At 40.7% G+C, this 22,757-nt stretch overlaps 1 protein-coding gene across 9 annotated transcripts in view; it reads right to left on the bottom strand.

Annotated features, from left to right (window-relative positions):
* Positions 1-22,757, bottom strand: part of PLCB4 (phospholipase C beta 4) — a 452,949-nt gene that overhangs the window by 34,606 nt on the left and 395,586 nt on the right. For all 9 annotated transcript variants that reach the window (XM_043883530.1, XM_043883532.1, XM_043883529.1 and 6 more), the window contains 5 exons: positions 21,335-21,539; positions 8,456-8,544; positions 7,555-7,705; positions 1,945-1,994; positions 1,754-1,819 (listed from right to left, as the gene is read on the bottom strand). In XM_043883530.1, coding sequence (XP_043739465.1) covers positions 1,754-1,819; positions 1,945-1,994; positions 7,555-7,705; positions 8,456-8,544; positions 21,335-21,539 — 561 coding nt within the window. The remainder of the gene's footprint in view (positions 1-1,753; positions 1,820-1,944; positions 1,995-7,554; positions 7,706-8,455; positions 8,545-21,334; positions 21,540-22,757) is intronic.

Below are 22,757 nucleotides of genomic sequence, written 5' to 3'. Positions count from 1 at the left end.
TGCCCCAAATTCTCAAGTTAGGCTTCTACAGTATGTGAACCGAGAACTTTCAGATGTTCAAGGTGGATTTGGAAAAGGCAGAGGAAACAGAAATCAAATTGATGACATCCATAGGATCATAGAGAAAGCAAGATAATTTCAGAAAAACATCTGCTTCTGTTTCATTGACTACATTAAAGCCTTTGACTATGTGGATCACAACAAACTGTGGAAAATTCTTCAAGAGATGAGAATACCAGACCACTTTACCTGCCTCCTGAGAAATCTGTATGCAGGTCAAGAAGCAACAGTTAGAACTGGACATGGAACAACGGGTTGGTTCCAAGTTGGGAAAGGAGTACGTCAAGGCTGTATATTGTCACCCTGCTTATTTAACTTATAGGCAGAGTACACCATGCAAAATGCTGGGCTGGATGAAGCACAAGCTAGAATCATGATCATAGGGAGAAATATCAATAACCTCATATATGCAAATGACACCAGCCTTATGGCAGAAAGTGAAGAGGAACTAAAGAGCCTCTTGATGAAAGTGAAAGAGGAGAGTGAAAAAGCTGACTTAAAACTCAACATTCAAAAAACTAACATCATGGCATCTGGTTCCATCACTTCATGGCAAATAGATGGGGAAACAATAGAAACAGTGACAGACTTTATTTTCTTAGGCTGCAAAATCACTGCAGATGGTGATTGCAGCCATGAAACTAAAAGACACTTGCTCCTTGGAAGAAAAGCTATGACAAACCTATACAGCGTATTAAAAAGCATTACTCTGCTAACAAATGTCTGTATAGTCAAAGCTATGGTTTTGCTGGTAGTCATGTATGGATATGAGAGTTGAACCATAAAGAAGGCTGAGTGCTGAAGAATTGATGCTTTTGAACTGTGGTGTTGGAGAAGACCCTTGAGAGTCCTTTGGACTGTAAAGAGATCAAACCAGTCAATCCTAAAGGAAATCAGTTCTGAATATTCACTGGAAGGTCTGATGCTGAAGCTGAAGCTCCAATAACTTTGGCCACCTGATGTGAAGTGCTGAATCATTAGAAAAGACCCTGATGCTGTGAAAGGTTGAAGGCAGGAGGAGAAGGGGATGACAGAGGATGAGATGGTTGGATGACATCACCAACTTGATGGACATGAGTTTGAGTAAACTCCAGGAGATGGTGAAGGACAGGGAAGCCTGTGCTGCAGTGCATGGGGTCATGATTACTGTCCAAAGACCACTTCCTATAAGTAGGAACAACAATATTTCAGAAGTAGGCCACCAAGCAGAGTTTACATAATGGGGGAAGTAAGAAGAGCTCTCTCCAGGTCCCCTGGCTGAGAAGTTTGGAGCTGACCGGCATCTCTCCTGATGCACTGTGTGTGGCAAACTGTTTGCTAGAGACTCAAAGAATTTTAGTACCCAGAAGCTAAGACTATGAGTTGGTTTTCAATAGTCAGGTGACAGATATTACTCAACAATTTTGTCATATTACTCAACAAGTTTGAAAAGGGTGAAGCTTTGTTATGCTTCTGAAATAACCATTAGAAATGCAGATTAGAAATCAGTGACCGACAATACCAAATGGAATATCTTTTAAAATTTCATTTCTAACCAGTTAAAATGAAGGTCCTGCTGGCCAGTTGGCTGGTATCAGTTTCTCAGCAGCTGTTTTGGCTGAGCTGCTTCCATCAGAGAGCTTAAAGGGGAAAACACAGAAACCAGCATCCAGAGCGGCACACTCATGCTGCCCGCACACACAAAACAGTGTACCTTTGCATGTTTCTTCTTTAAAGAATTGAGCTCTTTCTGCTGTTTCTTTAAATGCTTCAAGTAAGCCTGTGGAAAAAGCAAATAAGTTTTGTGTAGTACTACCACAATGATTAAAGCCAGTGAGAAACAAAAATACAACCGCTTCACCTATAGAACAAAAGAGTGCTGGCAATATGACCCAGCAACTTTACCTTCATCTGCTTTAAATCTTCTATCCTCACTTGAGGGATCAGTTCAATACCTGAAACAAAGTTACTGTTTATATTAAACAAAAAGTCACTGTGTAATTAGAATAAACAATCATATCAAATTCAGCTTTGAAATCACATCTAAAGACATTGAAGCAGCTTTACGCATGTTAAGGCTGTAAACATCTTGGTTTCCTATTCCAGGACAATTAACTAGACACTTACCTGAAACCTTTCTGGCCTGAGGTCAGGTCCCCTACAAGCAGAGACTGAGAAGAGGGTTTATGTGCATGTGATTTATGCGGAAGGGCTCTCAGGAGAAACCCCTGGGGGTGAGAGAAGCACTATAGGGTAGAAGAAGAAACCTGGGGGTCTTCCTGGATGAAATCCAGCTTTAGTCTGATCCTGCAAGTTGTTAGCATAAATGGCCCTCCAGGGTTATTCTACCTTGAGGTAAGGAGACAGGGCTTGTGTAACCCCAGATCACTCAGTTAAAGTGTCAGAAGTTTTACAAAACCCTCTAGGCATTTCCAGACAAGAGAACTCCCAAGGTCTGAGGGCAAACCTAGGGAGAAAAGTGCAGCTGGGGCTGGCAGTCCGCCAGTGTCCCTCCCCGCTGAAGGACGGGCGCCAGCCCCATGAAGGAGCTCTGACCAGGCACAACAGCATCTATTACAGTCGCTGTTAGCATCCTATCAGTCCACTAACTACCAACTCTTTTGCCAGCTTAACATTGTTTTCAGCCCCTTTCCTTTACTGAATTTAATTCTAGCATTTAAGTGATACGCTAGTAAGCCCAGGAGTGCCCTTAACATACAGAAAATAATGAAATCAAATCAGTGTAGAACAGGACGCAGTCATGAGCACCTAGAGTAACACACTAAGTCATCCTGCTGTTGGGAGTGATGCTAAGCCAGGTGTTGTCATGGCAACCACACTTGCAGGCGAAACCCAAAACGCATTCTGTTTGACTGCAGATTTTCATCTTAGGTAAAGAAGATGAATGTGCATTCTATAGATTTCCATTAGAATCTTAAAGGCCAAGTGTGAGATACTCAAGAAAGACAGGTATCAAATTCTAGGGTCTTGTTTTTCAGTTGCACTCATTTTAAGAAGACATGTACATCCAGGCTGAGGGTGGTAAGGACAGTAAAAGAGTCATGGCAGAGAGAAATCAGTCTTCAGATCTCTAACACTTTGTGATAGGGATGTCAAGGGATCATGGGTCTCTTCTCTGATCTCTGAGGTCTGACATCACAAGCTAATTCCTGGCTTTACTGCAGGCCATGGAGGTCTATCCTGACATTGCAAAGAGCTCCCTATCTTTGGGTCTCTTTTCTGTCTTCTGTAAAATGAACACACAGAATTGGGAGGCATGCAAGGTGCTCTAGAGCCCTAACAAATACTAAGAGTCTGATCTAGTCCGCTGAGACTGTTTTCTGGTCTTGGTTCAATGAAATCTTGATTAACAGGACCCTATGAAAACAGAAGGGCTTCCTAGGTGGCTCAGTGTAAAGAATCCACCTGCCAATGCAGGAGACGCGGGTTTGATCCCTGGGTTTGGAAGATCCCTTGGAGAAGGAAATGGCAACCCACTCCAGTATTCTTGCCTGGAAAATCTCATGGACAGAGGAGCCTGGCAAGCTACATTCCATGGGGTTGCAAAAGAGTTGGATATGACTTAGTGACTAAACAACAACAATAACATGAAAACACAAACCTCCCTCAACCCTGGTTTTGCTTTTTTTTTTTTTTTTTTTAAGAGAAAGACACATTGTAAAAATGTTAGTTTCTATGAAAGGTTTAGGAAGTTAGGGGAAAAAACCACACTCTACAGAACAGGAACTGGTACAGGCCTGGCTCCATCTCTACACTCAGAGCAGCTTGTCTAATAGGACTTCCAGTGAGAGTGAATATGTTCCATCTGTGAACTGTCCAGGGCACCTGAGATGCTCAAGTTTTTAGTTTTAAGCCTAAAAAGCCACATGTGGCCTGTGGCTTCTGTATCAGACTGTGTAGGTCTCCAGGTTTCCCTGGTGTGAAAGTAGGGGTGAATTTGCAAATTTTGGGCCCCAAAGATTTTAAATAGTTGAAGTTTCAGTACATACGGTTTTTGTTTTTATCAATACAGCTCATTAAAAATGACTTCTTTTCTCTCAAACTGTAATTTGGAGATCAACTAGTTGAGTTTTCTCAATTGCTTAATCTTAAAATTAAAGAAGAACATCAAGCAGCACTAGTGCAGTTATTACTATTGGGCCGTGTGTCTAATAGAACCCTGTAGAGCTTCAGAGCCCGTCATGATCACAGACATTCACAGCAGATGCTGCTGGGCGCCACCTGACGCTTCCTTCCTGACATAGGACTTCTCTTCAATTCTTCTTCGTGGCTCAGACAGGACACCTTTCTTCCTTTCTCACGCAGCGGGACCGCTCCCCTTCTCTCAATTCAGCTCTCCCTCAGAGCCTGTTTCTCTGTACACCCCTCTCTGGCATTTTCCCTCTCCTCTTCACTGGCTCCCACCAACATGCAAGTGTTCTCCACAGCAACCATTTCATATCTTCAATCATCAATTTTTCTAACCTGGTTTCCACTCTCATCACCCAAGCATTCCTGATTCAACAGTAACTATGCAGTTTTAACTTCTCTGGACTGTCTACACTACTTTCTCAAACTCATTCTTCTTGCAAATCTTTCTTTTTTTGTTTGTTTGTTTCCATTCCTGCTATCTTTCTAAGCAATCTCACATCCTCTCTCTTCCCCTTTCTCCCATCTCCCTCCTCTTGACCTACCATAGTTTTGCCGTTGCATGTTTCTGCCCAGATGCACCCCCAACAGCTTGATGATGTCCAGGACAAGACTCATCTTACCCAAAACTGTCCCTCCTCTTGAGTTATCGGCTTCACTCAATGGTACCGTCTCTTTCTGTGACCTGTGCTTGAAGTCCCTGAGTTACCTTCTTCCCCCTAAAGCCGACACCCAAGTCACCGACTGATTTCCATGCTTCCTCTCCCTCTGAGTACATCCAGCCTCATCCAGGCTCTCCTTGCTGTTAGCACGGCTTGTTCATTCACCAGCCATTTACTTCCAGAGAAAAGACTCTAGATCTTCACTAGGCATGGTTCCAGGGTCATACTGGATGACAGAGGAGTGGTCTTGCCTGCAATAACTCCTTTTTCTAGTTATTATCATGTTACATAAATATCACATGAGTAAATATAATATAAATACAATGTGGTTAAGTGTTAAATTAGAGGCATATATACCCTAATTCTTCACTGGCCCTTATCACTTATTCCCTCTTTTTAAAGACTATTCCCACCAAGGCTGTACTAATCCTTGTAAAAACTCTTGGGGGTCACTCTCCATCCTCAGGTGGTCCTAGGCCATCTCCAGATCAGACTCGCTCTGCCCCTTTCTGACCCCGGCTGCTTCCTGTGTGGCCTTGGTCTCTGCCTGGGCTCCTCCACCTTCTCTCCCTGCTCATGTCAGACCTGGGTTTCAAGGCCCAGCTCAGTTAGGATCCTATCCTTGAGTCTCGTCTGATCCCTGGCTGGAAGGGACCCCCTTCCTCCCATTTCTAGGCAGTCAGCCCTCATGAACACCACCTGGCCACAGTGTGAAAGCCTGTTTCATTGTGAGGTTCCTGAAGCTGTGAAGGCATTTCTCGTAGAACTGACCACTGTGCCTTAGAGGAGGCTCCCAAGTCTCCTGAACAAAAGGCCAAAATGAATCAGTGTGTAGACCCTCTTACTTAGGGTGTTGGCCTAGGGGAGGAGGGGAAAGGAGAGCTTCTTCCAGTGGCTCCTTCCTGTGTAATCTTATTTGGACCAGAAGTGAAACAGTTCTGAACACAGTCATGGTCCCTGCTAGAACTAGGATCACTTCTGTGTTTTGTGTTGAAAAAATCTGTACAACATGTTGAGTTGCAAGTTAGGCTTTATTTGGGGGCAAAATGAGGACAGCAGTGTGGGAGAGAGCAGTTCAGAGAGCTCTGAAAAACTGCTCCAAGTAGGTGAAGGGAGGAGCTAGGGGGTTTTACAACAAAGGGCAGGTAGTCTGAATGACAAAAGGTGACTGTTATTTAAAGAAACCAGGTATGTCAAGTCAAGAAATTCAGCACTTTCCTATGTATTAGAAGGGTCTGGGCTCACTGAAATCACTCCTTTCACATGTACCTCAGCTATCTGGTTCCAGTATCCTGTGTTTTCACATTCCGAGTTTCCTTGGGGCTCACCATAAGGAGTGGCTGCAGTCTGATGGCTGCTGGATGGCAGGTATTCTTTCCTTCCAGAGTTCCCTCAGGGCTCACCAGCTCCCAGTCATTGGAGGCTACAACTGCTGATGCCTGTGACATCCTTTGTTTACTGATGTGGCAGGAAATATTCCATTTCTCATCTCTAAGCTGGTCACACTGCTTTTTCAGGCCACTAACTAATGTCTTTCTGTGCTGGTGAGCATGACACAAGACCTTTAACTAAACAAAAACTCTCCCATTTTCCACTGCCTGTCTCTGCCTGAGAGGCTGATGTTAAGAAAGACAGTGCTGGATGGAAAGCCCATATCCTGCATCATGACCTTGTTCCATGTTCTCTCCAGGGAGGAACAGGCATGCGGCTGCAGAGCACAATTCGGGCTGCTTTTGTGCCATCTCATTTCCTAATTTGTTTCTCAAAGCTCAATGCACATTGAATCTCCTGCTAAATTACCATGCTGCCTCAGTTAAGGAAAGCCTGTCATTTCTTACCTTAAACTGCAGCACTGTGTGTGCTTACGTACACGGACAGCTTGGCTGTCTTACACCAAAGATGCTGAATTCACATATAAATGGGAGATATTTATACTGAGGAGAAGACCATTAGGAAAAAGAGAAATTCTTAAAGTAACAAAACTGAGTTTTGTAAATGATTCATGGTCAAGGAGGATATTTAAAATATTTAATTATCATATGGAATGGAGACCATCCAATCAGAATGGATGCCTGAACAACAAGAATGGAAATCAACTTTAAATAATCAATACAGTTATTCCCCTATACATCGACTGGATACCAGCACATGGAACATGTAATTCTTTGTAATGCAACCTCTTATGCTCTTCCATTACATCTACAGGTAACCACAGAGAACTGGCCTTCAGATGCCCATCTGATAACTTAACAAATAAATAATCATGGATGCTGAATATCAACCCATGGGGCAAAATTAGCAAAAAGGGGATCTAGGAATGTCAGGAACAATCATTATTCTGCTGGTTCATGAACTTACTGCTCATGCTTATGGTGGTACCTGCGGGAGAGAGGGAATGATTTTGCTATGCTCACTCTGTGAATGCCTTTTTTTTCCTCACAAAAAGAGTACCAAATTTCAACATTTCTAGGTCTACTGATGTTGTATGTGGTATTAACTATGGTGCAGGGGATCTAGCAAATGAAACACTGCTTTCCTGTTAACCACTCAGAGAAATTGAGCAATTTGTTCAACCCACAGAAAACCTGCTGCTCTTGAGTTTTATGGAGCCCTGAACACTGGCAAAACTAACAGTTCTAAATATCTGCATCAAAGTTTGGAAAACTGCTGGAACAGATAAGGAGCCCAGACAACCCTCTCTTACCTTTCTTGGCCTCCAGGCCAGCCCCCAGGGCAGCTGTGGCGGTTGGCCTGAGCTCCGAGCTGCTCTGAGGGGTCACACTAGCTTTGGCTGTGTTGGCCTTCCCTTTCTTGTCGTTCTTTGAAGTGTCACTGGGCACATCGGCGATGTCACTCTGGAACAGAAATGCTTATCTTGACCCAAATGAATGCCACCTAGAAGTCAGATGTCTTGCGCATTCTCCCTTCTATTGAACCCAGTCTGTACCATCAACTGCTCCTCTGTATCCTAGCCTTTACTCCCTATATAGATCTTTGCTTCAGGAGTAAACATACGGTTTCCTCAGATCTGAGCCAAAAGAGGAAGGCCAAGGAAAGCAGGTGAAGCTTCTTTGTCATAAGCAGGCTATACCTTCTTTTTTCAAGCTACTGGAGAGATTTCTGTTTCTATTCTAAACTGAGGAGTAAGGGGAACTTGAAAAACAAGGCATGAAACCCCACAATGGTACACTGGCATTGAAGGTTGGATATAAAACTAGTAAAAAGTAAACAATAGTAAATGCCAGTTTTATTTATTCACTGATTTAGGTGAACTGGTATTTCAACGTATCACAAAAGCATCCTATATTTAAATGTTCCTAAAAGCATTATGGGTGTTTCCATTTCATTTCTAATGGGGCCAGGGTCCCCAGATGTGAGTGAAACCATAGTAATGAAGTGGGTCACATTTTATTAAATATGCTACATCCTCATAGACTTTTGAAACTGCTTTGTTGAAATGAAAGTTCAGTTTCAAAAACCACTTTTGAACTTATTCTATTAATTTATGACTTGGTCTTACTCTTGTAATCAGTTAGACAACTTCCCCAACTCAGCTGTCTTTAATTGGCCATTGCTACCTGTCTTAATTGACTGTTGCTACTTACAGTTTCAATGCCCATAGCTCTCATTTGATCCGCTCTCTTTTCCGTAATGGAAAGAAATTTCTTTGGATCTGATAAAGCATCCACAATATCTGCAGGGAAAAAAAGTCACTGAGCTGTGAATTCTCTATTTTACTGAAACACCTAAGAAAATTCAGCTAATAAACCACTCATAATCTCCAACTCCCATAACGCCTTCTGTCATGTACCTTCTCCTAGGACATAAAACAAGGCTAGAAAAAGTTAGTTGCTGAAAGCAAAAATAAGGAAGGGCAAGAATAAAAGGCCAGATCATTTTCTTAATTTCCCTCTAATTTTTTCCCAAATAAAGAAGACAGGGAGACAAGGCAAGCTAAGTGAATGGCTTTGGGGTCTGATGCTGAACTTGTGCGACTTTGAATAAGGTGATCAACGCTTCCAGACTCAGTTTCTTTGTATGAAAATTAGAACTGATAGCACTCACCCTGTTCACAGTGCAGGAGCAACACTGGAAATGTTCAGTGAATAAGTACCTGGAGCACAGTAGATGCCACCAGCATAGTCTTATAAGATACAGAAGCTAATGCATCTTTAAAGCCAGTATTAATTCCATGTAGATAGAAAGAAATATTTCTCCAGTGTTTTCTCTGCTATAACTTGCATGCAAAGTTTCATCTTTTATATAACTTCATTAGAAGAGTTCCAAGTATTTTCAAATAGACTTTCACATAATTTTGCATAATTTGTCAGTACTATAGAAGGAATCCTTATTTTTATAACCTTAAAACAGTACACCCCCTACAACTTTTAAAAGTTGTACATTAAATAATTTCCCCCTAGCAGAATCACCTTCCTAATTACATTCGTATGATTTTTAAAATTTCTCTTACATTTTTTCTCTTTTAAAATGGAAAATAGTATACACACAAGTTAAACATTCAAATATATAAAACAAAAAGTAAACGTCTTTTCTCCTACCCATGCCACATCCAGCAGGTAACTACTGCTCCCCATCTCTTACATCTTTCTATCTTTTAAAACCTCGAATGGGTTCATAGTAGTTTTTTTTCCTAGAAATGCTATTTTTAAAATTATTAAAGTGTTAATGCAGTTCACATCAACATGCCTGCTTCATTTCAGCTCCGTCACTGCCTGACGTGGGGGCAGGGGCTGCTTCAGCTGCCCTGCCCTCTTTTTGTCTGTGATGACCAAGTTGTAAAAGTATGTGCTGCATCAAACTTGAAACTTTACGTTATCCTTGTTTTTCTTCATCTTTCTTTAAAGATTTTTTTTACTCTTTAAAAAGTTTTATTTATTTTTAATTGGAGGGTAATTGCTTTACAGGTTCATAGTTTTTTATACCTGTTTTTTTTGTTTAATTTCACATGTCTTAAAAACACTTCCATATCAGCAATACAGATCTCCTACATTATTTTTAAGGGCTACTTAAATATTCCATCTGTTGATTGGCCATAACTTGCCTAACTAGCTTCTTCTTGATGGACCACTCCATTATTTCCAGCTCACTGACATTATAAACAGTACTCCGGGGAATGTCTGTGAACATGTCATGGTATATTTTTGCCTGTGCTCATAGAATAAGTTTCTGGAAGTCAGAATGATGCATAAAGGTATCTGTCCTTTTGGGAGTCCTTGCCAAATTGCTCTTCATGGAATTTTTCCTCCTGTTGGGAGTGGATGAGAAGGTTTGATTCTAGTTATTACTCAGAGCCCCTGAGAAATCTTTGACTTACAATGGGGAATATTAACAAATTAGCCCTTAAAGCTTGCTCAGGAAAAATCACAGAAGTTTTCGGAAGGTAATATTCAAGGAATGTATTTATCTATGTTGGTGGTACCAGTGGTAAAGAATCTGCCTGCCAATACAGGAGATACTGCAGACGTGGGTTCAATCCCTGGGTTGGGAAGATACCCTGAAGAAGGAAATGGCAATCCAATGCAATATTCTTGCCTGGAAAATTCCAAGGACAGAGGAGGCTGGCAGGCTACAGTCCAAGGGGTTGCAAAGAGTCAGACACGACTGAACACAGAGGACAGGAACTCTTTTATCATGGAAATTTTCCAACGTGCGCAAAAATAGAGAGACAAATAAAATAACTCCCCATATATTGATGATAAAGTCCCAACAATTATGAACAGTTTGCCATACTTCCTTCCTCTAAGATTCCTTTTTCTTCTTTCTCTCTTTTTTCTCTGCTGAAATATTTTAAGGCAAATTCCAGACATCATAATGTTTCACTCCTAATTATTTCTGTATCTCTAAATAAGAAGGGAGATTTTTTTCAGGGCCAACCTTACCAGTATGAACAAAATCTGCACTAATTCCTTACTATGATATAATACATGGCCTATCTAACAGGAAAAGACCCCAATGGTGGGAAAGATTGAAGGCAAAAGGAGAAGGGGGTGGCAGAGGGTGGGATAGTTAGATAGCATCACCGACTCAATGGACATGAATTTGAGCAAACTGCTGAAGATAGTGGAAGACTGAGAGGGCTGGTGTGTTGCAGTCCACGGCGTCTCAAAGAGTTGGACTTAGCGAATGAACAACAAAATTTCCCCTTATTTACAACTAGTTTGTTTCAGTCAAGATACAAAATCTGCACTATGTCTCTGATACCTATGTCTCTTAAATGTTTTTTTTAACCTAGAAAGGATTCTACAGTTTATTGTTCTTAATGCATAGACTTATGGAGGAGACAGGTCAGGTATCCTATAAAATGTCCCATATTCCAACACTTTCTCATATGTCACTTAGCTCTAAGGCATGACTTTTTCTTGAATACATATTCTTGTGAATACAGTTCAGGAGGTGCTACAACCTCATACAGATTGTTTGGAGGCAGAGAGAGCCTGGTTGCTTGTTGTGGTGCTAAACTCACCAAGGACTCGTGTTTGTCTGACTCACAGATGCCTCCTCTTTCCACCGTCCACACTCTTAGGGGGCAAAGCAAAGCACAGATGGTCCCCCTGAACTTGCCCACCTTTCCTTTGAGAAGATCTATAGGACGTGGTCTCCCCACATTCTCCCATGTGGGATCAACTTTGCCTTGTTTTCCCACCAGCATGTTTTAATGGACGACCCATGGGACTGGCTTGTTAGAAAATAAATGCTTGCTTATTATTAATGATATACAATCAATATATCAATATCACTGAAGAAAGCATATGACATTTTTGAAGGGCAACTCGTAGTCCTTCCAGTAGTAATAACAATTCTTTAATCACTTAAAGCTAAATACAAAACTAATAAAACAGATTATTAAAGAATGAAATGATACATAATTCTTCCATCCTAACCAAGCTTCTTTCCTTTTTGTGAAAATTTTCCATATGAATACTTATTTCACATGGTTTAGTTAACATTGTATAATCTGCTAAGAGCTGGTTCTTTGAAAAGATTAATAAAATAAACTTAAGTCACTCACAAAAAAAGAAAGAGTGATAATTTAAAAAAAGAGCAATAAAATAAAAAATGAAAGAAGAGAAGTTATAACTGACACCACAGAAATACAAAAGATCACAAGAAATTACTATGGACACCTATACACACACCAATAAAATGGGCAGCCTAGAAGAAATGAATAAATCTCCAGAAATGTGAAAACTCTCAAGACTGAAAGAAAAAGAAATAAAAAATGTAAACAAACCAATTACTAGCAATGAAATCAATAACAATAATAATAATAAAAAACTCCATACAAACTAAAGTCTAGGACCAGAGGGCTTCATGGGTGAATTCTACCAAACATTTAGAGAAGAGTCAACACCTATTTTTCTCAAACTAGCCAAAAAATTTCAGAGGGAAGAATATTTCTGAACTCATTCTACAAGGCCAGCCTCACCCTAACACCGAAACCAGACAGAGAATCACACAAAAAAGATCATAGGCCAATATCACTGATGCACATAGATACGAAAATCTTCAAGAAAATATTAGCAAATCAAATTCAACAATACATTGAAAAGATCATATACCATGATCATTGGGATTTATGCCCGCGATGCAAAGATGGCTCAATATCTGCAAATCAGCATGATGGATTACATTAACAAACTGAAGAATAAAAGTAACATGATCATTTCAACAGATGCAGAATAACTTTTCACAAAATTCAGCATCCACTTATGATTCTATTAACTAATAGAGTCTTTGCACATGTGATCAGTTAAGAACTGAGATGAGATCATTCTGGATCAGGCCTGGTCCTAAATCCCATGACTAGTGTATTTATAAGAAGAGAAGAGGACATACAGAAATAAAAAGAAGAAAGGCCAGGTTTTGGTGGAGGCAGACTGCAGCAAACATGAGATGCTGTGAAGAGAAAAGGAAGGATTTTTTCAGGTCTCTAGAGGGAGCATGGCCTTGCCAGCTCCTTGGTTTCAAACTTCTGGCTTCCAGAACTGTGAGAGAATAAGTTTCTATTCTTTCAAGTCTACCAGTTTGTGGTAAATCTGTTTACCAAAGAGATTGAGAAATAAAAATTCTGCTACTTAAATTCTTGGGTGTCCATCTTTCATGTGTGCTTCAGCTCACAAAGCTTTATCATTGTTAAGGAGACCCCATCAGCCTCTGGACATTCCCAGGTCAGGCCATGAGTCCATCTTGGGGAACGTGAACATAAATTCTGTGGTATTCTTCCTGTTTACTGTGGCAATGTCTTGACCTCAGCCGGGAGGACTGATTGTACATAATTCTGACCTAGAATTTTATAAAATATAGCTACAAAACATCCTGTAAATGAAGTCGCATGTCATTTTGTACTAATGGACAAGCTGACTGAGAGGCCCTGGTCCACCATCTGCTGTAGGATTATGTAGAGGTAGCCTCAATTATACAACAAAATAAGATGCTTCAGATTTATACACTAGTTGGATGAATATCATTACTTAAATCTATCTTCTATTACCAGTATTAACACTTTTAGAAACTGCTGGGAAGTTATATCTCCAGATCCTGAAACTCTGCTTTATCGTTGGAGTTTTAATGGGATATCTTATTTGCAGTTACACATTCATTTAAAAAACTGACAACATGCAATAGAATAGAATTCAATAATAAATTCAGTCTAATAGTATTCTTTGGTTTCCCTGGTGGCTCAGACAATAAAGAATCTGCCTACAAAGTGGGAGACCTGGGTCGATTCTTGGGTTGGGAAGTTCCCCTGGAGGAGGGCATGGCAAGCCACTCCAGAATTCTTGCCTGGAGAATCCCATGGACAGAGGAGCCTGGCAAGCTAAGGTCCATGGGGTCGCAAAGAGTCGGACACCACTGAGCATGACTAAGCACAACAGTGTTCATGGTCAAATGGCAACAAAATTACACAAAGTGTATATAAGGCTTGTTGAAATTCAATCACAAGACACAAAAAGGAGACTGAAAAGGGCTAAATGCTTGAGCCAGACTTAGGTTAGCCGGCTATTTGAAACAGGTGATCATTCCTGGAAGTTCTGAATAGTGAATTAGATACTTCTATAACACATAATTTTGCCACGTGGTGGCAGGTGGCAGAAGGCTACTGCATATCTGGGACAGCTTTGCCAAAATTATCCGACCAAGGACAAAGGGCTCAGGATTAGGGAGCCAGCGCCTGTCCCACCCACCTTTAGATTATTTTTCTATTGTAGCTCAGTTTCTCCTCTGATCAGAGACATATACGTTTGAGTTTTAAATATATACTTTGTACACACACATATGTACAGGCACATAAAAATCAGTTTCCTTCTTTGACAGGCAATATACATACATATATTATTTACATTCAAATATTTATATTGCCTATCAAAGAAACTGATTTTAATAATCACATTTAAAATGATGTATAACCAGAAAGTAAGAAGCCATGCCTCAAATATATCATACTTCTATAGCCTTGCATAACTCTGAAAATGTTATTCATTTTTTCCTTGCCTCAGCCTGGAAAAAAAATTATTTCAGGCAGCAGTTAAACAAATCTGGCATATTCTTGGCCAGAGTGCTACATGTTCTCGGTCAAAGTGTTGCATATTCAAGTAAACCTGGGATCTTTCTTCGGTGCCAGTCTGACATTTCACGGGGCGTCGTCCCGCACATTGGGGGGACGCTGTGCCTGGCCACCCCACTGTGTAGCTCAGTGCTCCACAGGGCAAACCGGTGTAGCAAGAGCTAATTTTAACTGTGGATTAGCAAGGACGGAGTGTGAACAGGCTTGTCTAGGGACCAGTCACACCGAACATCTAACAGGGAAGGGGTGTATGCACACCAAGTTATAACTGTACAAACCCACAGGAGCGAGCTAAAATTTCCCAGATACTTAGCTCTGGAACCTGTCTTTTTAAAAATAAATCAGTCTGCCTTTTCTCGCTTGCTCCTTTCTTCTGGTCTTAACAGAAGTCTCATTTGTATTTTTTAAAAATACCAGCTATTTTGGGGTTGAGGGCCATTTCTATCCCTTTCATGGATCACTGCCTGGTGTGGCAAAGGGGCCTGTGTAACTCACGGAAGCTACGAGCCAGGTCACACAGGGGCACCTGTGCTAGATGCGTCATGGTGAAGAGTTCTGACAAATCGCGGTCCACGGGAGGAGATGGCAACCCACTCTAGACTTTTTGCCATGAGAACTCCATGAACAGTACAAAATGGCAAAAAGACATGACACTGCAAGATGAGTTCCCCAGGTTAGAAGGTGTCCAATATGCTACTGGGGAAGAGCAGAGGCTATCACTAATAGCTCCAGAAAGAATGAAATGCCTGGGCCAAAGTGGAAATAATGCTCAGTTGTGGATGTGGCTGGTGGTAAAAGTCAAGTCTGAAGCTGTGAAGAACAATATTACATAGGAACCTGGAATGTTAGGTCCATGAATCAAGGTAAATTGGACATGGTTAAGCAAGACATGGCAAGATTGAACATTGATACCTTAAGGACTTGGTGAACAAAAATCAACTGGAATGGGTGAATTTAATTCAGATGACCATTATATCTACTACTGTGGGCAAGAATCCCTTAGAGGAAATGGAGTAGCCATCACAGTCAACAAAAGAGTCTGAAATGCAGTAGTTGGGTGCAAACTAAAAAATGACAGAATGATCTCAGTTCCTTTCCAAGGCAAACCATTCAACATCACAGTAATCCAAGTCTATGCTCCCACCACTGATGCTGAAGAAGCTGAAGTTGACTAGTTCTTTAAAGACCTACACATCTTCTAGAACTAACACCCAAAAAGATGCCCTTTTCATCATAGGGGACTGGAATGCAAAATCATGAAGTCAAGAGATACCCAGAGGAACAGGCAAGTCTGGCCTTGGAGTACAAGATGAAGCAGGGCAAAGGCTAACAGAGTTTTGTCAAGAGAACATGCTGGTCATAGCAAACAACTTTTTCCAACAACACAGAGAAGACTCTACACATGGACATCACCAGATGGTCAGTACTAAAATCAGATTGATTATGTTCTTTGCAGCCAAAGATGGAGAAGCTCTATACATACAGTAAGAACAAGAGCTGGAGCTGACTGTGGCTCAGATCATGTGCACCTTATTGCAAAATTCAAGCTTAATTTGAAGAAAATAGGGAAAGCCACTTGGCCACTATGACCTAAATCAAATCCCATATGATTATATAGTGGAGATAATGAATGGATTCAGGGGATTAGATTTGGTAGACAGAGTGCCTGAAAAACTATGGATCAAGGCTGGTAACATTCTACAGGATGTGGTGACCAAAACCATCCCCAAGAACAAGAAATGAAAGAAGGCAAAGTGGTTGTCTGAGGAGGCTTTACAAATAGCTGAGGAAAGAAGTGAAGCAAAAGGGAAGGGAGAAAGGGGAAGAAGATATACCCATCTGAATGGAGAGTTTCAGAAAATAGCAAGGTGAGATAAGAAAGTCTTTTTAAGTGAACAATGCAAAGAAATAGAATGGGAAAGACTAGAGATCTCTTCAAGAAAATTAGAGATACCGAGGGAATATTTCAAGCAAGGATAGGCACGATAAAGGACAGAAATGGTAAGGACCTAACAGAAGCAGAAGAGATCAAGAAGAGGTGGCAAGAATGCACAGAAGGACAATACAAAACAAGTCTTAATGACCTAGATAACCATGATAATCTGATCACTCACCTAGAGCCAGACATCCTGGAGTGTGAAGTCAAGTAAGCCTTAGGAAGCATTACTATTAGTATGAACAAGGCTAGTGGAGGTGATGGAATTCCAGCTGAGCTATTTCAAATCCTAAAAGATGATGCTGTTAAAGTCCTGTACTCAATATGTCAGGAAATTTGGAAAACTCTGCAGTGGCCAAAGGACTGGAAAAGGTCAGTTTTCATTCCAATCACAAAGAAGGGTAATGCTAAAGAATGCTCAAACTACTGGACAACTGCACACATTTCACTTGCTAGTAAGACTATGCTCAAAATCCTTCAAGCTAGGCTTCAACAGTACGTTGACTGAGAACTTCTAGATGTACAGTTTAGAAGAGGAAGAAGAACCAGAGATACAAATTGCCAACATTCACTGGATCATAGAGAAAGCAAAGCAATTCCAGAAAAATGTCTACTTCTGCTTCATTGACTATGCTAAAGCCTTTGACTGTGTGGATTACAACAAACTGTGGAAAATGCTTAAAGAGATGGGAATATCAGACCACATTACTTGTCTTCTGAGAAACCTGCATGCAGGTAAAGATGCAACAGTTAGAACCAGACATGGAATAATGGACTGGTTCAAAATTGGGAAAGGAGTATGACAAGGCTATATATTGTTACCTGCTTAATGTCTATGCAGAGTACATCATGCAAAATGCCAGGCTGGATGAATCACAAACTGGAATCAAGATTGCCAAGAGCCATATCAACAACCTCAGATATGCAGATGATACTATTCTAATGGCAGAAAGTAAAGAGGAACTAAAGAGCCTCTTGATGAGTGGGAAAGAAGTGGGGAATAAAGTTGGCTTAAAACTCAACATTCAAAAAACTAAGATCATGGCATCCAGTCCCATCACTTCATGGCAAATAGATAGGGAAAAAGTGGAAACAGTGACAGATTTCATTTTCTTGAACTCCAAAATCATTGCAGACAGTGACTGTAGCCATGAAATTAAAAGATGCTTGCTTGCTTCTTGGAAGGAAAGCTATGACAAACCTGGACAGAGTATTAAAAAGCACACATCACTTTGCTGACAAAGGTCCATATAATCAAAGTATTGTTTTACCAGCAGACATGTATGGATATGAGTCAGACTATAAAAAAGGCTGAGTGCTGAAGAACTGATGGTTTCAAATTATGGTGCTGGAGATGATTCTTGAGAGTCCCCTGAACTGCAAGGAGATCAAACCAGTTAATCCTAAAGGAAATCAACCCTGAATATTCATTGGAAGGACAGATGCTAAAGCTGATGCTCCAGTTCTTTGGCCACCTGATGCATAGAGCTGACTCGCTGGAAAAGTCCTTGATGCTGGGAAAGACGGAAGGCAATAGGAGAAGTGGGTGGCAGAGGATGAGATGGTGGATAACATCACTAAAGTGCATTTGAACAAACTCTGGGAGATGGTGGAGGACAGAGGAGCCTGGCAGGCTACAACCCATAGGGTCACAAAGAGTCGTCACAATTTAGTACCTGAAAAACAACAACAATCTAGACCTTTAAATACATATACACTTCTTGATGCAACAAATCCACTTGAAAGAATTCATCTGTAGGAAATAATCACTAATATTCCCAAAGTTTTACATTTAGGGTTCTTAGATGCAATATTGTTCATAAGAAAGAAAAGTAGAATTGACTTCAATACATTAATAACATGATAAATTATAGCATACATAAAATGGAATCTCAAGCAGACAATAAAAATATGTCAAGAAATGGGGAAAATACTCTAAAAATAATGAAAAAAATTCCCTCTTAAATATGAATGTAAATGAGACACCACAGTAAGATCCATTTTTTTTAAAAAAGTAAAGAGAATAATGAGATAGGAAGTAGAGACCTATAAGTTAACAGAGTTCATTCTGGGCATTGGATGAATGACCCTTTTAAAATTTTTTATGTCATCAGAATTTTTTTCCGATATGTAGCTACATTGCTTTTTACAGAGTAAAACCTGCTAAACACATTAGTAGAATAAATGAAGGCATCCATATTTTCTTTCTGTAGCTACATAAAAATCTGGAGATATTTATCGACCACTTTCTTTTTTTTCCCCCAGAAACTGCTGAAGTGCAATGGTGCAGAATTTCATTTTGAACTTTTTCCTATAGAATCAGCAAAGACTGAAAATGTTCTAGGGAACAGGGGGTCTACTGACCGCCTGGCGTGCTCCTTCAGCACATAAATGTTCAGACTTGAATGTGGGAGGTTAGTTAAGCACATGAAATATAAACACACTGTGGGAATCAAGAGGCTGTTAAGAAGACTGAAAATTTGGAAAAAGTTCTCATATTCTTATTTTCAGGTAAGTTCCTTAAATAAACCCTCAGAATGTCTGTCCTTGGTTTCTTCACATATGTAAGAAACGGCCAGAGAATTCTGAATAAACAGTCTTTGAATCTGTCATCAAATCTGAGGTTAAGACATCAGTTGCAGAATTCCATCAAAGATAATGTAGTACAGAAATTTCAATATCTTCAGAGAGAAATACTACAATGACACCTTAGGAAAGAATAGTTACAAGACTATTTTTAAAGATGTGAATCAATACTTATAAATATTGACACTAGCCATAAACTACATGCTAAACACGGATACACCTGCATATGCTCACATCCATTCTAAACAATTTCACATTTCTGGACTCCATTTTTGTAAAGCACTTGGCACAAAGCAGGAGCTCAAAAAACTGTTCTCTTTCCCTATTTTATTCGAATAGCCCATTTCCCTAGAATGAACTAGAGTTTCATTTGAAAAGTAACACGTGTAAAGGCAAAACCTTTAAGTCTTCCATTTATTTATATAACTATTTTTAAAATGTACTAGGTATTACACACCACTGCTTTCTAAGTGCAAATATGTGGAACAAGACTGAATCCATCTGCTGATGCCCCGTGGCCATCACATGCTGCTCAACACCCACGCATGTCTCCTTTCTGTCCTGCTCACCCGGCCCACAGCACCCCATCCCAGCCTCTGCCACGTGCTCATAACTGTTACTCTGTGTTATAACCTGTAATAGGCTTTCTTTTTTAAGAAAAGACAAAGCGAAGGAGGAAGGAATCTTTCCTCTCAATTTTGCAATTGAAAAATCCTCATGGCTGACTTTACTTATGGAACCCACAATTGGTGTTAATTCTGAATACTGGTTGTAGAAACTCTGCCCTCCAGAGAAGACTGCATTATTAAAAACACAAAACAAAATAACCCAAAGCTCCACAAACCAGTATAGCACAGAAACTGAGTTGCATTTAGAGCCACACACACCTGTGCACACACATAAGCACACATCACAAGGATGCTGTGAGGGAAACAGTATTAGTACCTTTACAGGCCAGAATATGGGGTGGGGGGTGAGGACAGGTGATAACACTATCTCAAGGTCACCTGGTTATCAGTGGAGAGTCAGGACTTGAACCCTTGTTAATTTGATATACTTTGCTGTACTATTGTTTCTTTATGATTCAACGCACTCTGAGAATATAGAGGATCTTTGTTTTCCTTTAATGCTCTTGGCTCAGTTGGGGGTTATAAAAAGTTAATATGTGGGTTTACCAGAATCCTATGACCTGGGGCTTCCCTGAGAGCTCAGTTGGTAAAGAATCTGCCTGCAATGTGGGATACCTGGGTTCAATCCCTGGGTTGGGAAGATCTGCTAGAGAAGGGATCTTAAAGCACTCCAGTATTTTTGGGCTTCCCTTGTGGCTCAGCCGGTAAAGAATCCACCTGCAACGTGGCAGACCTGGGTTCGATCTCTGGGTTGGGAAAATCCCCTGGAGAAGGGAAAGGCTACCCACTCCAGTATTCTTGCCTGGAGAATTCCATGGACTACCGTCCATGGGGTTGCAAAGAGTCAAACATGACTGAGTGACTTTCATTTTCACTTTAAGACTTGGTCCAACTTTTGATTCCTCCCATTGATGACTTTAGGCTTCCCTGATAGTTCAGTTGGTAAAGAATCTGCCTGTATTCCAGGAGACCCTGTTCAATTCCTGGGTTGGGAAGATCTGCCAGAGAAGGGATCTTAAAGTTAAAGCACTCCAGTATTCTTGGGCTTCCCTGGGGGCTCAGCTGGTAAAGAATCTGCCTGCAATGAGGGAGATCTGGGGTCTATCCCTGGTTGGGAAGATCCCCTGGAGAAGGGAAAGGGTACCTACTCTAGTATTCTGGCCTGGAGAATTCCATGGGGTGCATGGGGTCACATAGAGAAGTCCATGGGGCCACAAAGAGTCAGACATTACTGAGCAATTTTCACTTTCACTTTCATTGATGTCTTTGGTATAACCGAAGGTGGTCTTTCATGGGCTGATGACTAGGAATTTTTTGTGAAATTGAACTCCCCTGTAGATTTTGGGGGAAAGTCCAGGAATGTTGATAATGGAGTTCAATTTAAATCTTTTAATGAAACCAACTGAAGTCTATGGTTCTATATTATTCACGCCTTTCCCCCTTTGAATGATGGTAGAAATGCATTCTTCACAGACATATATGTGAAACATATATGTGAAAGTTGAAAAAACATAAAATGACAGTATTTTTAAATAAAGATCTTTAAAGGTAATCTAGACTTGCCTTTTCATTTCTTGCTAGGAAACCTGAGGTAACTATTTATGCCTTATTTCTTTAAGCCCACAGGGTTGGCAGCATTGGTGGGAACAGACTTTTTTTTAAACCATTGGTGAAATAGCTTATAATCTTGAAATTTAGGGGAAAAACATATACACAAAAATATTCTGTACCTAAAAGTTTGACTTACCTCCGAACCCATCAGGCACATATGTTTTTAGGACAATATTGCAGAAAATGGTTGGCAGCGATAAAGGTTTATTGCCCTCATTTCGGAGGGATACGTGTCGATAGCCTGCTTGGAGGCCGTCCAGGGGCAGAATCCTCTGGCCTATCAGCTTGTTGTTGTCATCATACACGGCAATCCTCAAGACAGCCAGGTCAGGGAGGATCACCTGCAGACACACAACGACACTTGGCACTGATCTGTGGAACACAGCTCCCAAGAATTACAATGCCAGGAATCTGGACCATACTCATACTGCTCGGAAAGGTTCCTTTATGGTGCAAATAAGCTGATGGTCGACTTACATTCCTAAAGCATACTATATAAGTTACAGTGCTCACAACATTGAGAAAGACAAGGGGAACAGGTTTCCTAGAAGTCACTCCCTGAAAATTTCAGATGGAATGAATGGATAGAAAAGATGGCTAATCCAACCCTTGCCATCTTGCCCCATTCCCACCTACATAATGGGTGAGCTACAAGAGACCTGGAGAGGAAAAGTGACTTTCCCTTATGTCAAAGATGGTCACTGACAGCTGGGTCTAGATCCTGGGCTACCTGATTTCAAATCCTTTGATCTGTCTACTACTGGGCTGCTTCTGACATCGAGCTCTGTTTCTGAGAATATGGAAAGTATCTTTGAAGAAATGCCTCATGTATAAAAGACAATTTATATACAAATTTGTATTATTTTTCTTTGCGCTCCTCAGTTTTTAACACATTTTGGGATATCAAATAAAGATGGGACAGCTAGAAACATTAACATATACCCAAGACATCCAGTCTTCCCAGGTGGCATGGTGGTAAAGAACCTGCCTATCAATGCAGGAGACTCAAGAGATGTGGGTTTGACCCTTGGGTCAGAAAGATGCCCTGGAGAAGGAAATGGCAACCTGCTCCAGTATTCTTGCCTGGAAAATTCCATGGGCAGAGGAGCCCAGCAGTCTATAGACCAGAGGGTCACAAAGAGTCAGACACGACTCAGTGGCTGAGCACACACAGCACAAGACATCTCCTCTTGCCATCCCCAACCCGAATGAATGGACACAGCATCTGAGCTCAGACAGCAGAAACCCTATTTAGATATAGAAGAGCAACATGACAGAAGAAAATCTGATGTTTTTAATCAAGAATTTCTATTTATTGGCGATAAGCAGCTAAGACACCTTAGCTGATTTGAGCACTATGTCTAAAGCTAGGCAATGAACTGGCTGCTTATTTATGCCTAGAGGTTATACTTTAGTTCCAGTTCATCAAGATGAAAAGGTGAAACCAACTTTAGTCACTGTGTTGTTCCTCATTTGGTGAATGGGGCTTATGCTGTGAGATTCATGCAAAGAAGCAAGAAAGAAAATAAAGTTAAAGCACTTGGTATCAATGAAAGGCA

The sequence above is a fragment of the Cervus elaphus genome, chromosome 23 (genome assembly GCF_910594005.1).
Source record: "Cervus elaphus chromosome 23, mCerEla1.1, whole genome shotgun sequence".
In the NCBI taxonomy this organism is placed as follows: domain Eukaryota; kingdom Metazoa; phylum Chordata; class Mammalia; order Artiodactyla; family Cervidae; genus Cervus; species Cervus elaphus.
Note: the sequence above shows the minus strand (reverse complement) of the source record. Positions and strands in the feature narration are given on the sequence as shown.